A 22070-nucleotide genomic window follows, 5' to 3' on the forward strand; every position below is an offset into this window, starting at 1 on the left:
TGTGTCTGGGGCATCAGGGCACCAGGTGACCATGGACGTGTTGGAGGGTCTGTTATTGGGCATCCTGTTTGTGGATGGGCATTCCTCACTGTGTGTGTGACTTGATCCACGCATGCTCCATGCCTGGTCCTGGGAGCACAGCTAATGTCATCTCTCCACTTCCTTCTCTGTTCTCATTAATTCTTTTTACTTTTTTTTTTTTTTTTTTTGGAGATAGGATCTCACTCTGTCACCCAGGCTGGAGTGCAGTGGTGCGATCACAGCTCACTGCAGCCTTGACCCTCCTGGCTCAAGTGGTTCTCCCACCTCAGCCTTCTGAGTAGCTGGGACTACAGGCATGCGCCACCACACCCTGCTCATTTTTTTTATTTTTTCTTTTTTGTAGAGATGGGGGTTTCGCCATGTTGCCCAGGCTGTCTTTTTACATAACTTTAAAGCACTAGCATCTGTTGAGTTTTTTTCCAATAACAGAAGTCATCTGTGCTAACTATAGAAAATCCAGAAATACACAAAACCCCCCACCCAGAACTAACCACTGTTAATACCTAAAGACTGTGAGCAGCCTGGAGAGGGGCATGTAGTTGTACCAAGAGCTCAGCGGTGTCGGTGGGGGAGTCTGGCCTTGTGCCCCCTGCCCTCCCCTGTCATGCACAGGTGCCATGTTCAAAGACTCCAGAGGGCCCCCTGAGCCTGCTGTGGGCGTCTAGGGATGCTGGAGTCCTCAGAGGCACCAGTGGGCAAAGACAAGAACGTGGAACCTGCAGCGGGCACAGCTCAGTTTCCTGGGACTTCCGTGAGAAGTCAATGAGGGCATGCACATGAGAGTGACAGATCGGGACAGAACCGGTCCCTGTGTGGACTCAAAGCTTCCTCTAGAAAAGAACACTTGAGCCCTGTCTCCCCCAGCCCCAGCCCAGTGGCTCACTGCCTTCCTACACTCCACTGGGAGCAGAGAAAGACCTGCCTTGGCTGAAAAGGCTACTGGCCCTGAGAGACATCGGGACCTTCACCCACCTCTTCACCCCTGAGGGCTTTCCTCCCCCGCAAGCAAAGAAAAAACACCATCAGGCTCCTCCAAACACAAATGGTCCAGGATAGGTGCGGGCAGAGGCTCTGCGTGGCTCGTTCCTGGCCTGTAGCCATGCACTGCTCCGTGCAGGACCTGAGAAGAGGACACAGAATGTTCCAGGGAGGCCCCAGGTCAGAATACAGGTAGCCATGAGGAGAACAGTTTACTCTCGTATGCAGGGCAAGCCTAATCTAGAGAGAAAGTCAGGAACATTAGATCTGTTTTTGTGAACACTTGCTCTGTCCCAAGGAATCCCCTAGAAGTTTTTACATAAATGATATCATTTTATCCTCACAACTCTCCAATAAGGTGGTAGAGCCTGATTTTACAGATCAGGCTCAGAGAGGTTTGGAAGTAGGGCAACTCTGTTTCTAACCCAGGCCTGTTTGCATATGAAGCTTAGGCTGGGCCTCACCACCCTGCTTCTCCCAGAGATGTCTGCCCTCAGCCTCGACCAAATGGGAGCCCAGGACAGCCAAGAGAGGCCAGGGGCCACTGTGCCTAAGACACAGAGGCCAGGCCACACATGGCAGACTGCTGACCCCAGCCAGTTAGCAGTGATGGGGTCAGGCCCTGGAGCCTAGAACCACCGCCTCCCTTGGCCCTGCTGTCCCGGGTTATCAGGAGCCTGAAGCCCTCATCTCCACCCACAGGACCAGCCTGTGGGCTCGTGAGAATACCTCACCATGGGACAGCTGAACTTGTACCTTGTATGGAGCTAGCCCCAGCCTCCCACTCCCCATTCCACAGTCAATGCTAATGGGAGCAGGGAGAGGGGTGGACAAGGAGCCATGGGGAGGCACAGAGAGGGGAAATTAAGATTGTTCTGTTTGCAGGAGATGCCCCCAGGTCCCCATGCCATGGCAGTAGAAATTTGGCAGGGGCGTCCCCTATGGGGCTTACTTCACCATGTACCCAGACTTGGAACCATCACAGACTTCGGAACCATCAGGAGTCTGGGAGCAACTGAAAGCTGAACTGCAGTGGGCTTTCAGACACACAGCAGGTGGGCGGAGCACAAATAAGACTGGTTCCCTCCAGGCCCCCAGCAGGGCGGTGGAGGTCTTCACTGACTCCCTGCCCACCTCTCCCAGGACAATGTCCTGTTGGCTCCACAGTCCCTGAAGCCAGAGCTGGTGGGGGCAGGAAGGCAGCCACTAGCCTCTATATGTAGTGGAAGAGGGGGCGTCCAGGGAGGGCTGTATGATCCTGAGAGCCACAGAACACAGGGCTGCAAATACTCTCCCACACCTCACCTGACTGGACTTTCCTCCCACTTCAGGGTTTCTCTGGGCTTCCATCTTGCCCCCTGCTGAGCCCTGCTTCTTCCTCTACCAGCAGCACAACTCCCAGGCTGGGCTCAGAGACCTCATGTGGTGGTCACTCAGTGCCCCGAGGGGGAGGGAAGAAGGGAGGGCTGCAGGGTCCCCTTGGCCTACAAACAGGAACACAGGGCGTTTCTCAGTGGCTGTGAGGATACTGATGAAACCGCCCGGATGTTGTGTCACCGTGGTGGCCAGCTGATAGAGCCGATCATCCCACTTTGTCCTGGGCACTCCTGCAGGGGTAGAAGACTCCAGAACCTTCTCTCAGGTCCTTGGCCCAAGCAGCCCATGGAACTTCATAACCTGAGTTCTCCCTCCTCCTCTGCCCTCCCTCCCTCCTTCCCTCCCTCACCCTCCTCCGCTCCCTCTGCCTTTACCACTGTGGGGGGGTCCTCTGGAGGGCCCTGCCACCCCACCTCTTCCTCGCTGGTGTCTGCTTTCCTGGCACCAATCCTGGCCCTGGAGTTTGTCCTGGGCCTGGTGGGGAACAGCTTGGCCTTCTTCATCTTCTGTGTCCACACGCGGCCCTGGACCTCCAACACAGTGTTCCTGGTCAGCCTGGTGGCCGCTGACTTCCTCCTGATCAGCAACCTGCCCCTCCGCGTGGACTACTACCTCCTCCATGAGACCTGGCGCTTTGGGGCTCCTGCCTGCAAAATCAACCTTTTCCTGCTGTCCACCAACCGCACGGCCAGCGTCGTCTTCCTCACAGCCATCGCGCTCAACCGCTACCTGAAGGTGGTGCAACCCCATCACGCGCTGAGCCGTGCTTCCGTGGGGGCAGCTGCCCGGGTGGCCGGGGGACTCTGGGTGGGCATCCTGCTCCTTAACGGGCACCTGCTCCTGAGCACCTTCTCCAGCCCCTCCTGCCTCAGCTACAGGGTGGGCACGAAGCCCTCGGCCTCACTCCGCTGGCACCAGGCGCTGTACCTGCTGGAGTTCTTCCTGCCACTGACGCTCATCCTCTTCGCCATCGTGAGCATTGGGCTCACCATCCGGAATCGTGGCCTGGGCGGGCAGGCAGGTCCGCAGAGGGCCATGCGCGTGCTGGCCGTGGTGGTGGCCGTCTACACCATCTGCTTCTTGCCCAGCATCATCTTTGGCATGGCTTCCATGGTGGCCTTCTGGCTGTCTGCCTGCCGTTCCCTGGACCTCTGCACACAGCTCTTTCATGGCTCCCTGGCCTTCACCTACCTCAACAGCGTCCTGGACCCTGTGCTCTACTGCTTCTCTAGCCCCAACTTCCTCCACCAGAGCCGGGCCTTGCTAGGCCTCACGAGGGGCCGGCAGGGCCCAGTGAGTGACGAGAGCTCCTACCAACCCTCCAGGCAGTGGCGCCACCGGGAGGCCTCTAGGAAGGTGGAGGCCATAGGGAAGCTGAAAGTGCAGGCCGAGGTCTCTCTGGAAAAGGAAGGCTCCTCCCAGGGCTGAGGGCCAGCTGCAGGACTGTAGTGCTGTGGGGCTAACGGCTGCCGCACTCTGGCCTGGAGGGACAAGGCCAGCACACGGTGCCTCAAGCAACTGGACAAGGGATGGCAGCAGGCCAGGGTCCAGGCCAAAGCACTGGCAGGACTCAGGTGGGTGACAGGCAGGGTAACCTGCCTAGGCCTCTCAGTGTGTCCAGGATGGCGCTCCCAGAATGCAGGGGAGAGCTGGATGCCAGGTGGAGGAGACAGGCAAGGCGCTGTGGGCATGCCAGCTCAGACAGGGGCCTGTGCAGCTGCAGGGGCCAGAGGCCAATCACTGTCACAGTAGAGTCGCCTTAGAAATTGGACAGCTGCATGTTCTGTGCTCTCCAGTTTGTCCCTTCCAATATGAATAAACTCTCCTTCTAAATGTATTTATTTGCAAGACCAAATACATGTCTTTAATTCTAACCTGGGACTGTCAGCAGGCGTCAACGTGAGTGTCCCAAGGTGAAGGGAGACTTGAGAGTGGGGAAGCCATCCCGCAGCCCCGTCCCGGGGGCTCTGTCCTTCCCGGAACTTCTGGGAAGCCCTGGCATGCCCTGAAAAGCAGAACCGCTTTCCTGGGTGAAGGCCTCAGGCCACCAGGGCTCCAGGCCCTCGGGTACAGTTTGATGCTGAGGACTTAACATCCCTCCCCAGTTCCCTTAATCCACTTAGTCCAACCCTCTCATATCATGGACAGGATGCACCCCAGCTACTCAAGTCGTCAGGAATAGAAGTGAAAGCCCCGGAGTGTTGCACACAGACCAGGAGGGTGGTGTCAAGGGTCCGTGTGGATGCTGGGGAGGGAGCCAGAGAAAAAGTATCAGGCAGAGGGAGGCGGGCCTGGGAAGGATGGGCAGGTGAGTACCAGACCTCACCGCCACTGTGTATCTCCAGCCTACTCCCCTGTTCTGAAAATCTATCTGCTGCACTCAGAAACCTACCGAGGTACTGGGGTGCCACCTGGGCCCCCTCCAGGGTTGCTCTTCTGTCTCTCGGCTCCCCATGGGGCCCCTCTTGCCCCCTCAACTCCTACTGCTCCCTTTTACTCCCTGGAGCCACGGCTAGGGGCTTCTCCACGCCCTCCGTGAGCCACCTCAGCCCGAGTCAGGTCTTTTAGGAAAGGCCCACACACTCCTGGAGGGGTGGGGACTGAGCGGTTCCTTCGGGCAGATCCCCACCTAGGGTGCCAACACTTGCTGCCAGCTCAACACCAGGCACCTTTCCTCTGGTACCATCTCTGCCTCTGAATGTGCCCACCTGGGCTCAGGGCAGCTCCACGGGCCATTTCCTCAGTCTCCTCTTCCTTGGACCCTTCTCCTACCAACTCCTCCCTCAAGTCCTCCCACCTCCCCCAGCACCTGCACTCACTTCTTCATGACCTGATGGAAGGGAAATGGGCAGATACTCCCATGGTTCACAGGCATGTCTGTAGTCCTGTCTTTTCCCAACAAGGGAGGGAGCAGAGGCCGCCCTTGAGGAGTTCCTGGGTAGATGCTGGTCACAGGGTTCAGGCCCGCACTCCTAACCTGCCCTGGATTCTCCTTGCCCCCCATCTTGACCCTGAGGACTGCTCCCCCGCTGACGTTGGACCACGCCACCCTTCCCTGCCTCTCCATCCTTTGCAAGGCCTTCTGTAAAGGGGGCTGGGTGCTGCCTCATGAAGCAGGCTTCAGGCTGCCCCCATATGGAGGTAGGACTGACTCTCTGGTCCTAACCATGGCCACAGCCCACTGTACCCTTCTCTGGACTTAGTTCTCCATCTGTGAATAGGAATAGTGATCCTGGCCCTTGCCCAGCCCCAGGGGCTAGGGACGGGAGTAACTATATGCCCAGAGCACTTGGTGAGGAAGGCAGTTATTATGTGGAGCAGGGAGGGCAGAAGAGGAGTGGGAAGAGAAAGAAAACTGTGTTTAAGTGCAGGGTTTCCTAGAGATGGAGTAGTACCCATGGTGGTATAATGGGAGCTGGGGACAGGCTGAGACCCCATTTCCTACATTTGGGTTCTAAATGGCATTTTGGTCTCAGGGACAGGCTGCACTATCCAGTGTGAATTTTGGGCAACGTCTTCCGCCTTTTTTTCTCTTCTTTCTCGTAATATAAACTGCCACCCTAAGAGAGGATCAGATGGCATGCATTACATTCCTCCAGGGACTCCTGAGCAGGGGGGGCAAGCAGGCAGGGCTGGGTGACGGGCAAGCAGGCAGGGCTGGGTGATGGGCAAGCAAGCAGGGCTGGGTCACATGCCAGCAGTCACTAACTTGCCAGTGTTTACTGGGCACTTGCCATGGGCCAGACCCTAAGCTACAAAGGCAGACAATTGTACTCTCACCTTGAGCCTCCCAGGCTAAGGCGGGGAGAGACAGACCTGCAAATGGAACCAGTGCAATGCAACCCAGGGAAGGTCAGAGTCTTTTAGGTGGTGATGCTCCCTGAGAGCAGAGGCCTGAAGAGCTGACTCTGCCTGGGCTGTCAGGTAAGTGATGCACATAAGCTGGATCTTAGAGAATGAGGAAGGAGAGAAGAAAAAGGCATCCCTGGTACTGGAAGAGCATGGCCAGGACATGCAGCTGTGAGAAGACTCAGTGTGCAGGGGCATGGGGAGGAGATCACTGAGGCAAGAGAGGAGGAGGCCTACCACAGAGCTAGAGGACAGGCGGGAAAGGGAGAGGACCAGACCCAGAAGGGCCCTGGTGCCAAGCCCGCGAGTCTGGGTTGATCCTGCAGAGAGTATGGCGGGAGAGGGGTGTTAAGTGGAAGATGATGATTGGTTTGCATTTTCATCAGTTACTCTTGGCAATAACATGAGAGTAGGGGACGTGGGAGATGACCTATGTAGGAAATGTCTGTATTCCAAGCAAAGGCCTGAAGAAAGGCAGCAGCAGAGACCACAAAGGGTCCAGATGGGAAGGCTGTGTGGGTGACACACTGAGAATGCAGGTGGTGGAGCAGGTTTGGAGGTAAAACAAGTTGTAGGGGCTTGGAAGACACCCAGGCAAACATGTACAGTAGCACACTTTGGACTGGAGATAGGAGCAAGGATCTTCTACTCACCAGGGCTCTGGGAAAGAATGTGGTCATCTGTTGGGAATGAAGAGAATCAAGAACCATCCTTTAAAATATCCCTGCAATTAAGGGGAACATGTAGGAAAACCCAGTGAAATGCTCAGAAAACAAACAAACAAACAAAAAACCTTTAAGCAGGAAAAAAACAGGACTGCAGAAGAAAAGAAGTCAAGGCAATCTTCACCCAAGTAAAGAGATTGCCCACTAAAAAGAACAGAATCCAGCCATCTTTTATGAAGGTAAAAGTCAAACATAAAATACCCAGACAGTCTGCAAAGTGCCTCCTGCAAGAACAGAGCATCATGCAGGAACAGAGCATTTTCAAAAGTGTTTCCTAATTACATATTGAAGAGAGTTGATCTGAAAACCAGTGTCCATGTCTGACACTGTCTGGTCAATTAACACTGGATGGACAACCTGGATTAACAATGCACTGTCTGGGTCTGTTTTTTAAAAGCTTTTCAAAAAGTGATAGGTTGTCATTGTATGAAATTTAATCATATGCAAAACATGTTCTCTATCATTTATGGATTCATACATATGCATTAATTGTATAAAATCATGTATGGGATGATAAACACTAAATTAAAGAGAGTACTTCTAAGATGGAGGAAAATGGGAAGGGGCACACAGGTGACTTACCACTAGATCTGAAATTATCTTTGTAAAAAAAAATCTGAAAAACGACTATGAGTGACATCTGCATGTTACTTAGCATTGCTTTGAGTAGAGAATAAAGGGATCAGTGTTAACGAAGGAAGAAAATTCATATGGCTACAACAGCTTCAAATGCTCAAGAAAGCTCAAAGAGGATGACTCAAGAATAGCACTGGATTTAACAATTAGAAGGTCATTAAATGTGACTTTATTGACAGCAATTTCAGTGAGTGGATGGGGGTGGGGGCAGAATGGAAGCCATAAAGTGCTATAATGGGTTGAGGAATTAATGAGATTTGAAGTAATGGAGACAACTCTTCCCCTTTCAACAAATGTGCCAGTAAAAGGAGAGAAGATAATAGCTTTAGATGAAACTAAGCAGAGGACAGATGTTTTGGTGGTTTGACTGTTCTGTTATTTGGTGGATTGGATGAAGAGATTTTAAATACAGGAGGAGAAGGGAGAAAAGAAATATACTGGGGAGGAGGGGAATGATGTTGGGGACTGGTATGTACCAGGCCTTATTCTAAGCATTTTACAGATATTAATTCTTTTAGTCCTGATGAGGGAGATTCCATTATTATCCAGTTTTACAGATGGAAACACTGAGGCACAAAGAGGTTGAATAATTTGCCCAAGGTCATCCAGCTAGTAAGTGGCAGTCTGGCCTGAGTCAGGACACTATTGCAAGGCCCTAAGGGGGCGGAAGGATGAATCCAGCTCATGGGTGGCAGGAGGGTCTGTCCCCAGAAGATAGAAGGCTGCCTCCTTGAGCTGGAGCAATGGCACTATTTCAGTAGCTCTTGGGACAGAGGGAATAAAGCTGAAGGGATTCTTAGAAGCTGCAGCTCTCAGGGGATAAGAGCTTAAAAAGTGGCAAAGGATTGGAAGAGTTGGTTCTGGAAAGAAGAAAACAAGCTCCCAAAGAAGAACATAGAAAAGGGTCACTAAGCAAGTGGATCAAAGGGGCCTGGTGAGTTGAGCACCCTGATGAGTTAAGCTGTGAGGTCCTGAATGGGTGGTATGGTTCCTCTAGCAACCTCTGCACCCAGGAGCAGAATCAGAAGAAACAGAGGGTAAAACTTCTCCAGGGAGGGGCAGAAGAAACCTCCTAGGAAGGCTGATGATCAAAACCCAGTCCTGGTGTGGAGCTTAAGGTCAGCCCCCTTGAGAGGTATGGCATGCAACACTCCAAGCTACAGAGGAGCTTCCAGGAAAAGGGAGGTGATATTTGATTTTGCATTAAAAGCCTTAATTAAACAAACAAACACTAAGAAGGCCAGGCGCAGTGGCTCATGCCTGTAATCCCAGCACTTTGGGAGGCCAAGGAGGGCAAATAACCTGAGGTCAGGAGTTCGAGACCAGCCTGGCCAACATGGTGAAACCCCCATCTCCACTAAAAATACAAAAATTAGCCGGGCATGGTGACGTGCGCCCATAGCCCCAGTGACTTGGGAAGCTGAGACATGAGAATCGCTTAAACCCAGAAGGTGGAGGTTGCAGTGAGTTGAGATCACACCACTGCACTCCAGTCTGGGTGACAGAGCAAGACCATGTCTGAAAAAAAGAAAAAGAAAAAGAAAAAAATAAGCTTAGTGTCTCCTTTTAAGAAAATATTTCAGAAAGCCCAGTAAACAAGAGTCACAAATATATGTACTTCACAAACACAGGCTGGAGGGGTCCCAAGGGAGCCAAACTTCACCCCCTACCCCCATAATGACCTTGGCACAGCAGCTGAGACAGTCTACACAGTCAGCCAGCCAAACAGCAAACCCTATGCTGGGGCACAGCAGCCTTCCTCAGTGCACCACCCGAACACCCCAGCACCCAGCCCCACAACCCAGCACTGGCCACAGCAGGGCATGAGTCACACTGCAGGGTAGTTCACAAGAAAAAGGCTGCCTATTGCACCTCATACATCCAGGCCTAGGGGCACAGGATCAAAGGCCTCCTACTGGGATGACCTGGCCTCGTGAAACTTCCATGTCCCTAGGATGTGGCTTATGAGACAGCAGAAGAAGATGCAGACCCTGGGGAAAGGCCGCTGAGAGTCTCAGTGCAGCTGGGGCACAGCAGACCAACTGGCCTGGCCTATTACCTCCCCGGGGCCCTCGGAGCTCAAGGTTCTGAAACAAGGACCACCTGATGCTAGACCTAGGGGTACACACACAGTCTTACACCTGAGTCACCATCCTAGTAAAGAACAGCATAAAACCAGGCAAAATTTCCAGGAATTTATTGGAAACACAATACAAATTAGTTAGTAGATGGCATCTTCTTACAGACAGACAGTCCACACTGTGGTATCATGCTCAGAACGAATTATCCTGGGGAAACACTCATGAGCATGGGTGCGTGCTCTGGGTTAGCTTCCCTGGCAGGGAAAATCAGAGACATGGTGCAGAGGAACAGGAGGGGTGGACAAAAAACTGGGACATGGCCTTCCTGGGGGGAATGGTGAGGAGGGGCTGCTAACTGGGTAAATTCCCCCAAAGGAAAACAGGGACAACAGTAAAGAATAAAGGCTTCCCCCTCCCTCCCCAAAACCATTTCCTCCATGGCAGAGTAAAACAGAATCTCCAAACACCCACGGGGCAGCTCCTCCGCCTCCCCTCGCCAGGGACTTAGGACAGCAGTGGGGCATGAACACCAGGCTCAGACATGACACCGAGTGCACTGAGGCCATGCACAGCCCCACCTGCTTGCCCTCAGCCCACTGTTCTGCTCTGCTCTGAGTGGCAGGGGACTGACCTGGTGGGTTGCCTGTCCCAGGCTCCCAGGGCAGCTGCTTCCAACTGGGTTTCACTATTGTGAGGCACTTGCAGGACTCTGGAGGCCAAAAGGAGGGGAGAAGCTGGGGCCCCCTCTCTCCGCCTGGGGAAATGTTTCTGACAAGAACTGTGGCTTCTCAAGGCTCCAGCTCCCACCAGACAGGTCCGCAGTATGGCAGGTCCCCCAGTGGCCTTGGCCCCAGGCTCTGGTGATGTGTCCTCCCATGGTGCCCAGCCAGTTTCAGGATGGGGGCAGCTTGCTGTTGCTGTTCCCACCTCTGGGTTGCCCCTCACTCCCCTCTTTTGCCTCTCAGCTTTTCTTGTTTTGTGTTAAACAAATCTCTGGATGAAAACCCCCATTTGAAATCCATTTTCCTGGGTGGGCCCTGAGCAATGGAAACTGGGCTGTGCACAAGGGGAATTGTGAAGGGCAGGCTGAGACCTTCCGACAACACCCTCCAGCCGGCCCTCCTCTCCTGTGCACCTTTAAGAAGTGAAGGGTGGGCAGGCGGTGACTGAGCCAGAGGGGGAGACGCCCTGCAGAGCCTGTGTCCTCACCCCAGGGGCATGTCTGCTGGGGACTGAGCAGACAGTCTCTGCACATCCACCCATGTGCTCACTGAACCACAGTGACATGCCACTGACACACAGTAGCGACACCGTGGCCCCAGAAAGGGAGGAAGTGGTTGGGAAACCCTCTCAGCACCAAATGCTTCCAACAGCAAAGGCATGGACTAGAGGCGCCTTGGCATCCTTCCTCCATTGCCTGGGGGATTCTGTCAGAACCAGGGGGCAGTTTCCAGAGACAAAGGGAGAGCTTGAAGTCTCAGTCAATATAACCCTCCTGGGATGATGGGACTGCAGAACCATGAACTTTACTTACAAGAGGAAGGAAAAGCCTGCTTGGCACATGTAGCTCGAACAAGCTGTGCTTTTCCCAAAGCCAAATTTCAACTGGGTAGACAGGAGGGGCCTCCCTTCTCCTGCTTCAGACCTGGCCTGACTCCTGTCTCCAAATCTCTTGGGCCTGGGTGAGAGGGCCTCTCCCAAAAGGCAGAGAAAATGAAGCTGGCAGCTGAGTCATGGGTAGCTAACTGTTTCCAGAATCTGCAGTCATCACTTAACAGGGGTTCAGAAAGAAAGTGAAAGGGTGAGGGAAGCATTTCCCCTTCTGGGTCCAAGTATGACGATAAATCCAGAGCAGGGCACAGACAGACAACTTTCCTGTGTCTTTCTCTTTAGGGAAGAAACATCCCACCTGATGCGGCACTTGGAGAGCAAAGACCTCCTCCCAGGTCTCTGCTGAAGGGACCCGTCAGGGAACCCTGAGAACACCTGCCTGCCACCTCCAACCATCTCACCAAATGCTTCTGACACAGGCCCCACCCTCAGGGCCCCAAGCCAAGACCCAGTACAGCTCCAAGAGTGGGTGGCGGTAGAAATGTCCCATGATCACCCTTGCAGAAGCCTAAGATGAGAACCAACTCCTCCTCAGAAAAGAAGCTGTGATGTCTGCAAAGCCGCCCTCCACCTCACACACCATGCTCTCTCTGCCAAGCGGAGCCCAGCCTCCGAGGACACAGACATCTAGAGCATCATTATCCTTACTGTGTTACCTCGTTCTTCCCAGGGGGTCAATTCAAGTGTAGCCACTCTGTCTTGCAACAACTTGGCTATCTGGGCCTCTCATACCTGCTATCCAGCTGTCTCCCAGTAACCCCAGAGATGGCTGGGAGGTCAGACTCCAGCTGTCTTTCATGGGACTGTGACCCTGTGCCCCATGGCCTATGCCTGCAAACAGAGGGCAGGGGAGTTGCCAGCCTTACATCTGCCCAGGGAGCTCATCGAGTGCTGAGCTATTCCTATCCTTGCAGTTGCCAACACAGAGCAGCTGAGTGGCCAACTGTGATGCCACCGAGGGCTGGTGCCGAGGGCAGGTAGGAAACGCCAAGAGTCCAAGCCAGAAGAGCAGACAGGTCCCTGGGGCCTAGGTCACATGTGCTCACAGGATGTTGGGCTGGAGGGGTGGGGTCATGGGGTTGGCCATACAGACTCATACCCACACACACAGTTCTCTCACTCCACGCCCCTAGGCCAGAGCCTATCTGCTTAAAATGAAACTAGGTCATTTGTGGCCTGCTGAAGGACCCACCTGGCAGCAGTTCTTCATCAGCTGGTTTGGCTGCAAGGGAACAGGGCAGTAAGCAAACGGCTTGTCACAGTGATACACACGCTTGGCGCTTTTAACACCTGCTCTTGCTGGAGCCGTCTGGGACCAAGCAGAGCCAGGCAGAACACCAGCTTCTCTCCAACTACAAAACACAGATGATGAGTTTACAGGCTTATCTTTTGTCAGAACCTCTGGCAACTCTGTTCCTTGGAGGAGTAGGAGGGAGGGTCACATATAGGAATGCCAGGGGCAAACAGCAGATTCCCCCATTTCAAAAAAAAAAAAAAAAGGATGAAGCCTATGGAGAAAAAGCTGAGTGACGGTAACAGCAAGGACAGGGAAATACCATGAACCTCATAAACACTGGCACATTTCTTAAGAAAAATCCATTCAGAAAGATGCCATGGCCCTCCTGTACATATTTAGTAACTATACAGCATAAGACCGAGCTAAGCGGACACATGCAGGGTGACAGCGGCTCTGAGCTCGCAGCAGCCCCACTGCCAAGTGGCCGCTGTTGCTGGGAGGGGCGCAGGGCGCTGCCGAAGGGAGGAGGTGGAGGGGTTCCCTCAGCCCCTCACTTCTCAGCAGGTCTCGCTCTGTAACAGCGAGGTCTCTGACAAGAAAGCGAAGTGCTGCTGATCCACACGTGGAGACACAGGATTTGGAACGTGCACTCCCACAGTTCTTCCCCGCCCCATTGCGTCTCCATGGATGCACGCAGAGGTCTCCCACTGAAATGTACTGGGAGTGGGGCTGCCTCCTTCCCAGGCACGACTGTGAACATCAGCAGGACAGTGCAGCAAGTCTTCGATTGTAGAATGAATCAGGGAAAGCTCAGTCTGACACACAGCACGTGAGTTCTAGAAAAGGGAAGAAACAGGGTGAAGGTTAAACAAGTCCTGATGGTGGAGGCAAGATGAAAGGGAGGATGGACTCTGCCCTCCCAACATCACAACCTTCAGGGAAAGGAGGTTCAGCAGTAGGTCAAAGAAAATCTCATGACTAGGCCAGGTGTGGTGGCTCACACCCATAATCCCAGCACTTTGGGAGGCCGAGGCTGGTGGATGGCTTGAGGCCAGAAGTTCAAGACAGTCTGGACAACATAGCAACACTCTGTCTCTACAAAAATAAAAATAAAAAATTAGCTAGGTGTGGTGGTGCATGCCAGCTACTCAGGAGGTCAGCTACTGACCAGTAGTCCCAGCTACTCCGGAGGCTGAGGTGGGAGGAATGCTTGAGCTCACAAAGCCAAGGCTGCAGTGAGCTGTGATCGCACCACTGCACTCCAGCCCAGGCGACAGAGCAAGACCTTGTCTGAAAAAAAAAAAAAAAACAGGCTCACAACGTAGTTTAACGCTGGATCAAAGGGAAAGTTTAATTAAGGCCAATAAAATATATAATTGATACTGAAGGATGGAAAGATCTTAAAAGCTGGGTTTTGAATAGGCGGGTTTAGTGGTCACTGGAAAGGTGTTACAGTACACCAGGCAAGAGACGAGACTCATGGAACTTCCCTGACGGATACTAAGGAATGGGGAACACAGTTGGCTGGGAGGAGGCACGATCTCATCTGAGCTCATCATAATTAATCATAATGATGTGGGCACCCAGAGGCTATGAACACATTTCTTGTAGGAGGGGAGTGAACCTCACTCTCCCACAGTGTCAGGAACTATTCCTATGCCCCTCACTCCCACCCCCTCCACTTCCCTGAAAACCTTCAACTCTGACCATCTGGAGACTACAGTAGAAACGAGTAAATGAAAAAGCAGAAGTGGCCTGCAAACCACATCACCACCGTGTTGTATTACTCAGAAAGTTGTGAAAGCTTTTACTTAGTTATTAGGAAAGTGGCTAGGAGGGAAGTGGGGTTCCTACTTCTTGAAGAAGTATCTTATCTTGCTGAGAAGAGGTAAGATGCTCAGATATTCTCTGCCCCAGGCACACCACCCTGCAGCCAGGAAATGACCCAGCAATGCTCACCTTCACAGCCTCAGGGCATGCCGAGGAAGGGCTGCAGGATGCAGCAGAGCTGTGCTTTCACTTCATGAGCTTTTCTAGGATAGGGAAGATATATATACCCAACTTGGTATTTGATATGAGCTCAGCAAATATGTGTTAAATAAAGGCCCAGATAAATTCAGTTTAGGAATCAGGCTAACCTTGCTTTATTGAACACACTGTAGGTTATGTAACTGTCTTATTTAACTTTCAGCAGAATCTTGGGAGTGTCAGAGAGGTTAAGAACTTGCTCAAGGTCATAGTAAGTAAGCTGAGGAGTCAAGATTTGAATCTATATCTTAATTTGGGTCAAGGTTTTCTTACTACACCAAGCTGCTCATTCTCCATCCAGCCTAGTGTTCTGCTAACAGCGCAGTAAGAGCATCCTGACCTCCTCAGTGTCTAAATGGAAGGTTATGTATATGTCAGCGTCTCCTAGGAGCTACTCTCTCTTTTTGTATTTAGTGGAGCAGGAGCTCTGTCATTCATCTGTCTAAACCCTTATGGAATTAAATCACCTATCAAAAGAGCTGCTTTTAATAGTTTCCCAAGTTTCTAGCCCGCCATGGAAAATTGTGCTTTTATTTGTGCCAATCTTGCCTGCTGCAGTTTCAGAGACAACCCTCTTCTCCTAGCATCTCAGGTTCTGGTGCCCAGGCTCCAATCTGCCTTCTCCACCCTGGCCACAGTTTTCAATTGAGACAGGCCACCTCTCTGTATTCTACGCTGAAGAATCCCAGTACTTACCACCTGCCCTTATAAGGTTATCACTTCACTATCCTCCGCTCAGAGCTTCCCCAGATCCTCTGCATTTCCTTGAAGCAGGAACAAGAACCAGATACAGAGACTCAGCACAATAGCACAGGCAGAGAGCCCCAGGAAAGGTCTGTATCAATTCTCAGTCTCCTTCCTAGACCATGATGTAGCCCAAATCATTTCTCTTTTTGTTTATTTATTCTCAAATGTGTTAACCTATATTTGCCACTTTGGTATGTACTCACCCTGACTGACAGGCACTTATTTGGTTTTTTTTTGTTGTTGTTGTTGCAAAATTTTCCCTAATGGTTTGACTACTCAGAAGTACTTGAAGTCCATGGACTCGGAGATTCTGCACTTGAATCAACCAGTCCAGTGAAAACAGCCTAGCCAGCTAGTTGCTGGCTTCTGAGTTAGTTTCCTTCCCTTCTCAAAATCAGAGAAGAAACCATCATCAGAATTTTAGAGACTAGAAAGCAGATAAATGAGTGAAAACAGACTATGCACTCAAGACAGACAGACTTGAAGTTTCAGTGTGGAAGGCTGAGGACCCAATTTGTCCAGAGAACCCCAAAGGGCTCATGAAATGATACCAGGTACCTCTGGAAGTGGGGGAGGGGACTGAAGCAAGGAAGAGGAGTTAAAGGCTCTTTGAGAAGCAGCTGGATCCCAAGAAGCTCTCCCGACTCCACACCACCAGGCAACTGGCTATGTCCCACCAGTCGGGACATTTATTCTCTGAAGAGGACAAAAACAAGTTTCAGGCCTAGGGGGCACTAGGTACCATGCACAGCTAGGGACAAGGCTGCAATTCTAACAGAGAGGGATCAAGTGAACCTATGTCCACTTAACGGTGAGCCTCCAGTCTTCTTCCCATGAAGCTCTCAGAATGCAGGTAACAAACCTTTATCCTCTGGGGAACAGATAGGAAGAAACTTCTCTGGGGAATCTGACAAGCCCATGATAAAATACCTAAAGACACTGACATTTATGGTCCAAACACCAGGCCAACCTGATCACCCTACAGTGAACTGCACTACAGGTTCTGCCAAGAACAGGCACAGAGGTTTCACTCTGATTTTTAGTCTCCTACTTTTAAACATTATTTGACAACAAAGGTCGCCAGGAGGAAAAAAAAAAAAAGCCCTCTAACACAAGTGTTACAGACCAAATAACAAATAATCAACAGAAGAATACAAATTGGAAGAAACAGAGAGAAGAAATATAGAAAAGAAAACTTAAAAAACAAAAAACATGGCTGGGCGCGGTGGCTCACGCCTGTAATCCCAGCACTTTGAGAGGCCAAGGTAGGCAGATCACGAGCTCAAGAAATCAAGACCAGCCTGGCCAACATAGTGAAACCCCATCTCTACTAAAAACACAAAAATTAGTTAGGTGTGGTGGCACGTGCCTGTAATCTCAGCTACTCAGGAGGCTGAGGCCAGAGAATCACTTGAACCCAGGAGGCGGAGGCTGCAGTGAGCCAAGATTGTGCCACTGCACTCCAGCCTGGTGACAGAGTGAGACTCCATCTCAAAATAAATAAATAAACAAATAAATAAATAAATAAAATAAAAATAAAAAGCCACTATCATTAATATCCTCAGAGAAGAAAAGATACAGTATCCATGAAACATAAATAGTATGTTATTTTTTTCTTAACTGAGAGAAACAGGAGGGGGAAGCACATGGAAGGACTGAGGAGTTCTGCTTCCTATCATGGTAGGCTATTTGCCTAACCCTCCAGCCAGTAGCAGTGATAAACTCTGGACAAAATATAAAGAACAACTGTTTGAGGCCAGGTGTGGTGACTCACGCCTGTAATCCCAGCACTTTGGGAGGTTGAGGTGGGAGGATCACTTGAGGTCAGGAGTTCACGACCAGCCTGGCTAACACGACGAAACCCCAGTCTCTACTAAAAATACAAAAATCAGCCAGGCATGGTGATGGCCACCCAAAATTCTAGCTACTTGGGAGGCTGAGGCAGGAGAATTGTTTGAACCCAGGAGGCGGAGGTTGCAGTGAGCCGAGATCATGCCACTGCACTCCAGCACGGGTGACAGAGCGAGACTCTGTCTCAAAAATACAACATAATAAATTTTTTAAAAAAGAACAACTGTTTGAAAGTATTAGAGAGCAACCAAAATCAGGTAAAAATTGGAGGGGCTATGAACCTAGAAAAAAGTGAGACAAGGTAAGAAAAAGTAAGACAAGGTGAGAGCCACTCTTAAGTGTCTTTGCCTGTGAGCACGTTCATGCAGTACGAGATGAATATATTTCAGGCAGAAAGCTACAGTCTACTAGGCTGAGGAATCAGAAGTCAGAGTTTCAAGCAGCCAATGCAGCTGGAAACTGAGGGAAGAGATCTTACAGAGGAAGGAGACACAGAAGGGGGAGCCCTCAAATCTACATACAAACTCCCCTCACATTACTTGCTTATTTCTGAACTATGTAAGTACAGGGTGAGATTCCCAGGAGTCCAATGGAAAACATCAGCTAGAAGGCTCAAAGAGCCGAGCAGTGACTTCAGGAGCTGTCCAGTGCTGCGAAGACAGAATTTGGAGTTCAAATTCTGTGAAGTTAAAGGGGCCTGGTGAACAACTTGGTCTTTCCACTGACATCCCATGGGAATAAGGACAAAATTGAAATAGGTGAGGCTTAGTAAAGCTTTAAACCAAACCTCCACAGAATCAAAGTGATCCACCAATGTAAGTCCTTTCTAGAACAAAATTTACCACTCTGCAAAGGAAAATAACAGAATCCTGAGTCTTTATAACTCATCATTCAACTGACCCAGTATGCATTTAAAAATGATTGGACATAGCCAGGTGCAGTGGCTCATGCCTGTAATCCCAGCACTTTGGGAGGCCGAGGCGGGTGGATCGCCTGAGGTCAAGAGTTCGAGACCAGCCTGGCCAACATGGTGAGACCCCATCTCTACTAAAAACACAAAATTAGTCAGGCATGGTGGCGCATTCCTGTAATCCCAGCTACTCAGGAGGCAAGGCTGGAAAATCGCTTGAACCTGGGAGGCAGAGGCTGCAGTGAGCTGAGAATGCGCTATTGCATTCCAGCCTGGGCAACAAGAGCCAAACTCTGTCTCAAAAAAAAAAAAAAAAAAAAAAAAACAGATTAGACATGAGAAACAAGAAAATGCAACCCATAATCAAAAGAAAAAACAGTCCCTAGATTAATGGATAATTCAGATGTTAGAATTAGTAGATATGGACTTAAAATATTTAACTATAAATATGCTAAAGAATCTATAGAAAAAGACAAGTATAATGGGTGACAAGGTGGGGAATTTTAGAAGTATAAAATAACTAAATGGAAATCTGAAAATTGAAAAATACAAAATCTAAAATGAAAAATGTGTTGGATGGGACTAATAGCAGCTTTGATACTGTAGAAGAAGTAATCAGTCAACTTGATGATAGAACTCTAAAAATCATCCAAAATGACAGAGTACACACTGTATGACTGCATTTATATATAATTCTAGAAAACAGGCTGGGCACGGTGCCTCACGCCTGTAATCCCAGCACTTTGGGAGACCAAGGCAGGTGGATCACGAGGTCAGGAGATGGAGACCATCCTGGTCAACACGGTGAAACCCCGTCTCTACAAAAATACAAAAAAAAAAAAAAAAAATGGCTGGGTGTGGTGGCACACGCCTGTAGTCCCAGATGCTCAAGAGGCCAAGGCAGGGGAATCGCTTGAACCTGGGAGGCGGAGCTTGCAGCGAGCCGATCGTGCCACTTCACTCCAGCCTGGCGACAGAGGGAGACTCCGTCTCAAAAAAACAAAACAAAACAAAACCTAATTCTAGAAAATGTAACTGAACCTATAGTGGAAAAAAACACATCAGTGGTCACCTGGGGGTGAGGTGGGGGAGATGGGGAGGGCAGGTGGGAGGATTATAATGGGGTACAAGAAAACTGTTGAGGGTAATGATTAAGTTTATTATTTTGATTGTGGTGATGGTTTCCTGCTGTATATACTTCAAAACTTATTGTTTATTTTAATAATATACAGTTTACCAAATGACAATGATATCTTAATAAAGCTATTAAAATGGTAATGAAAAATGGCTTTGTAGGTGGGATATAAACAAGCTCTGTGGGAGTTACATAATAACTGGTTACATGTTGGTCAAAGAGAGAGATTCTGTTTTCTGAGGCCTGCTCTTGAGGCTTTAAGTGCCCCAACAGTGTAACAAGCACTATGGGAGTTATCAGCCAGGAATTTCCCTTGTGCTTGTTAGACTGTTGGGGGCCCCTCAAAGCTTCAAGAGCAGGCCTCAGAAAGCAGAATCTCTCTCCTTGACCTTCTCCTGCCCCCCTTTCACCTGCTCCTTTTTCTCCCCAAGGCAGACCTTAGAAACCAAAAACATATGCTAGTCTTCCACACCCCCACCCCCGTGCCTTTCTGTCTTGGAGCTCTGACCTACCTTGTCTTATGTTGGTCAAAAGACCCTCATTTCAGAAGGGATCCTGCCCCCCAGAGGAAGGAATGCTACACAGAGAGGTCAAGAAGAATTTGAATAGAAGGCCAGGTGCAGTGGCTCATGCCTGTAATCCCAGCTCTTTAGGAGGCTGACGCAGGCAGATCACCTGAGGTCAGGAGTTTCAGACCAGCCTGGTCAACACGGTGAGATTCCGTCTCTACGAAACATACAAAAATTAGCTGGGCATGGTGGCATGCACCTGTGGTCCTAGCTACACGGGAGGCTGACAGGAGAATCGCTTGAACCCGGGAGACAGAGGTTGCAGTCACCTGAGATCATGCCACTGCACTCCAGCCTAAGTGAGAGAGTAAGACTCCATCTCAAAAAAAAAAAAAAAAAAAAAGAAGAAGAACCTGAACAGACAAGACTTGCTGCATGTCCCCACTCAGTCCATTTGTATTAGGTCATACCATTTTTGTCCAATCGCATTTCTACATGGTTGTTAATCGTGTCTATCCAATGAAGTCTCCATAAAAGGCCCAAGTGGGCAGAGTTTGGAGCTGCTGGAGAGCCGAATATGTGGAGATTCTGGAAGGGTGGCGTGCCTGGAGAGGGCATGGAAGGTGCATACCCCTTCTCACATGCCTCGCCCTGTGCATCTCTGCATCTGTATTTGTCATAATATCCTTCATAATAGATGGGTAAACATGTTTCTCCTGTTCTAGGATCTACTCTAGCACATTAATTTAACCCAAGGAAGGAGTTGTAGAATTCCTGATTTATAGCCAGACGGTCAGAATCACAGGAAAAACAGCCTGGGGCTTGTGACCGGCACTGGAAGTCAGGTGGCAGTCTTATGGGACTGGGCGAGCCCTCAGTCTGAAGGTTCTGACACTCTCCAGGTAGACAGTGTCAGAATTGAATTGGAGGATACCTAGTTTATGACTGCTGCAAAACTGATTGCTTGCTTGGTGTGTGGGGAAAAATCCCCACACATTTGGTCACAGAAGTCTTCTGTGTCAATTGTTGTTCAGTGAGAGGACAGAAAAATAAGCAACTGCTCTGAGTGTGTTTTTCCCCTTAATAGGATTTTTTAAATCTGTGCTCTAACAACATCTGCTGCCTTTAGAGATGCTGTAAGAATCATTCTATTTCAAGTTTAATAAAACCAGAAAAAAAGTTTGTTAAAAAACCTAAAAGCCACAAAAAAATAAAGAAAACTGGTGTCACCGTATTAAAATCAGACAAATATTTCAAGACAAGGAGTATTAACAGAGATAAAGAGGACCATTTCGAAAGGACATAAAAATCCTATATATAAATATACCCAATAACAGAATTTTTCAATACATGAAGCAAAAGTTGACAAACTAAAGGGATAAACAGATACATCTGGTTGGCATATAAAGTTAAGAAAGTCTCAGCTGGGTGCAGTGGCTCATGTCTGTAATCCCAGTACTTTGGGAGGCCAAGGCAGGAGAATGGCTTAAGGCTGGGAAATCGAGACCAGCTTGGGCAACACAGTGAGATCCCCTACCCCCATCTCCGTAAAAATAAATTTTAAAAACTATTTTTAAAAAAGGTTGAGAAAGTCTCCTAGAAAGTAGAATAAAAAGACAGAGATGATAGGCTAGAGAGAAACAATAAGAAAATCAGAGGGCCAGTCCAGGAGGTCCAAACAATATCCTACCCTTTTTTTCCTGCTGAATGTTCAGTCCCAGATGACTTAAATGTGGTCAGCCCTATTTTCCCAAACACTTACTCTTGGTTTTGCTCACTGCCTGTCCTAGAGGAGCTCACTCAGTTAAGCTGGAATCAGAACATTACAGAAAGGGTCTTCTTAGGTCTCTTCTTTGGGAATCTCCATCTAACAAAGTTAACTTCAAGTCTGCACCTTGGTTTCAGATTAATCACTTTTCATACTCATTTATATATCATCACTTTTCATATTCATTTTTATGTAAATAGTTGCTGATAAAAATAAATATCTGGCTGATAGAGGAAAATGCATAGATTATAACTCAGATGTTTTCTGAGCTTAAAGAGTGCTCAGTCATTTGAAAGGGAAAAGAGAAAACAGTGAAATAAAATAACAGTGAGCAGGGCTGAGAAGCTTTAAATGAACCCAGTGGAGGTTTCCAACTCAACTAGACTGTGACAAAGTCTTCCACTTCCATTGCCCTGGGGGCTCTGCAGATTCACAAGGCTTCTCCTCACTTCTTCAAGAGGACCCAAACAGATTGCTGAGGGGGATGCCTAAATCAATTGGTTTCTGGGGTCGTTCTTTACTTCCCTAGGGTGTCAAGAGACATTACCGTACTGATATCCCAATGGCTTTCTCAGACAGTTGTGCC

General features: G+C 49.7%; 2 protein-coding genes across 3 annotated transcripts in view; one reads left to right on the forward strand and one right to left on the reverse strand.

Moving 5' to 3' along the window:
• Positions 1-326: 326 nt before the first annotated feature.
• Positions 327-4252, forward strand: OXER1 (oxoeicosanoid receptor 1). Its single transcript, XM_010382591.2, has one exon. It carries the CDS (start codon positions 2566-2568, stop codon positions 3823-3825), a length of 1260 nt encoding a protein of 419 aa, XP_010380893.1. The 5' UTR covers positions 327-2565; the 3' UTR covers positions 3826-4252.
• A 5535-nt stretch (positions 4253-9787) lies between these two features.
• Positions 9788-22070, reverse strand: part of MTA3 (metastasis associated 1 family member 3) — a 191811-nt gene continuing 179528 nt past the window's right edge. For both annotated transcript variants that reach the window (XM_030921242.1, XM_010382593.2), the window contains exon 17: positions 9788-13372. In XM_030921242.1, the coding sequence (XP_030777102.1) occupies positions 13347-13372 (26 nt within the window). In that variant the 3' untranslated portion in view covers positions 9788-13346. The remainder of the gene's footprint in view (positions 13373-22070) is intronic.

Source organism: Rhinopithecus roxellana, chromosome 17 (genome assembly GCF_007565055.1).
Source record: "Rhinopithecus roxellana isolate Shanxi Qingling chromosome 17, ASM756505v1, whole genome shotgun sequence".
Lineage (NCBI taxonomy): Eukaryota > Metazoa > Chordata > Mammalia > Primates > Cercopithecidae > Rhinopithecus > Rhinopithecus roxellana.

Bases quoted from the DNA above. Each gene is read 5' to 3' on its own strand.
- OXER1 (XM_010382591.2), top strand. From the start codon at position 2,566: ATGTTGTGTCACCGTGGTGGCCAGCTGATAGAGCCGATCATCCCACTT.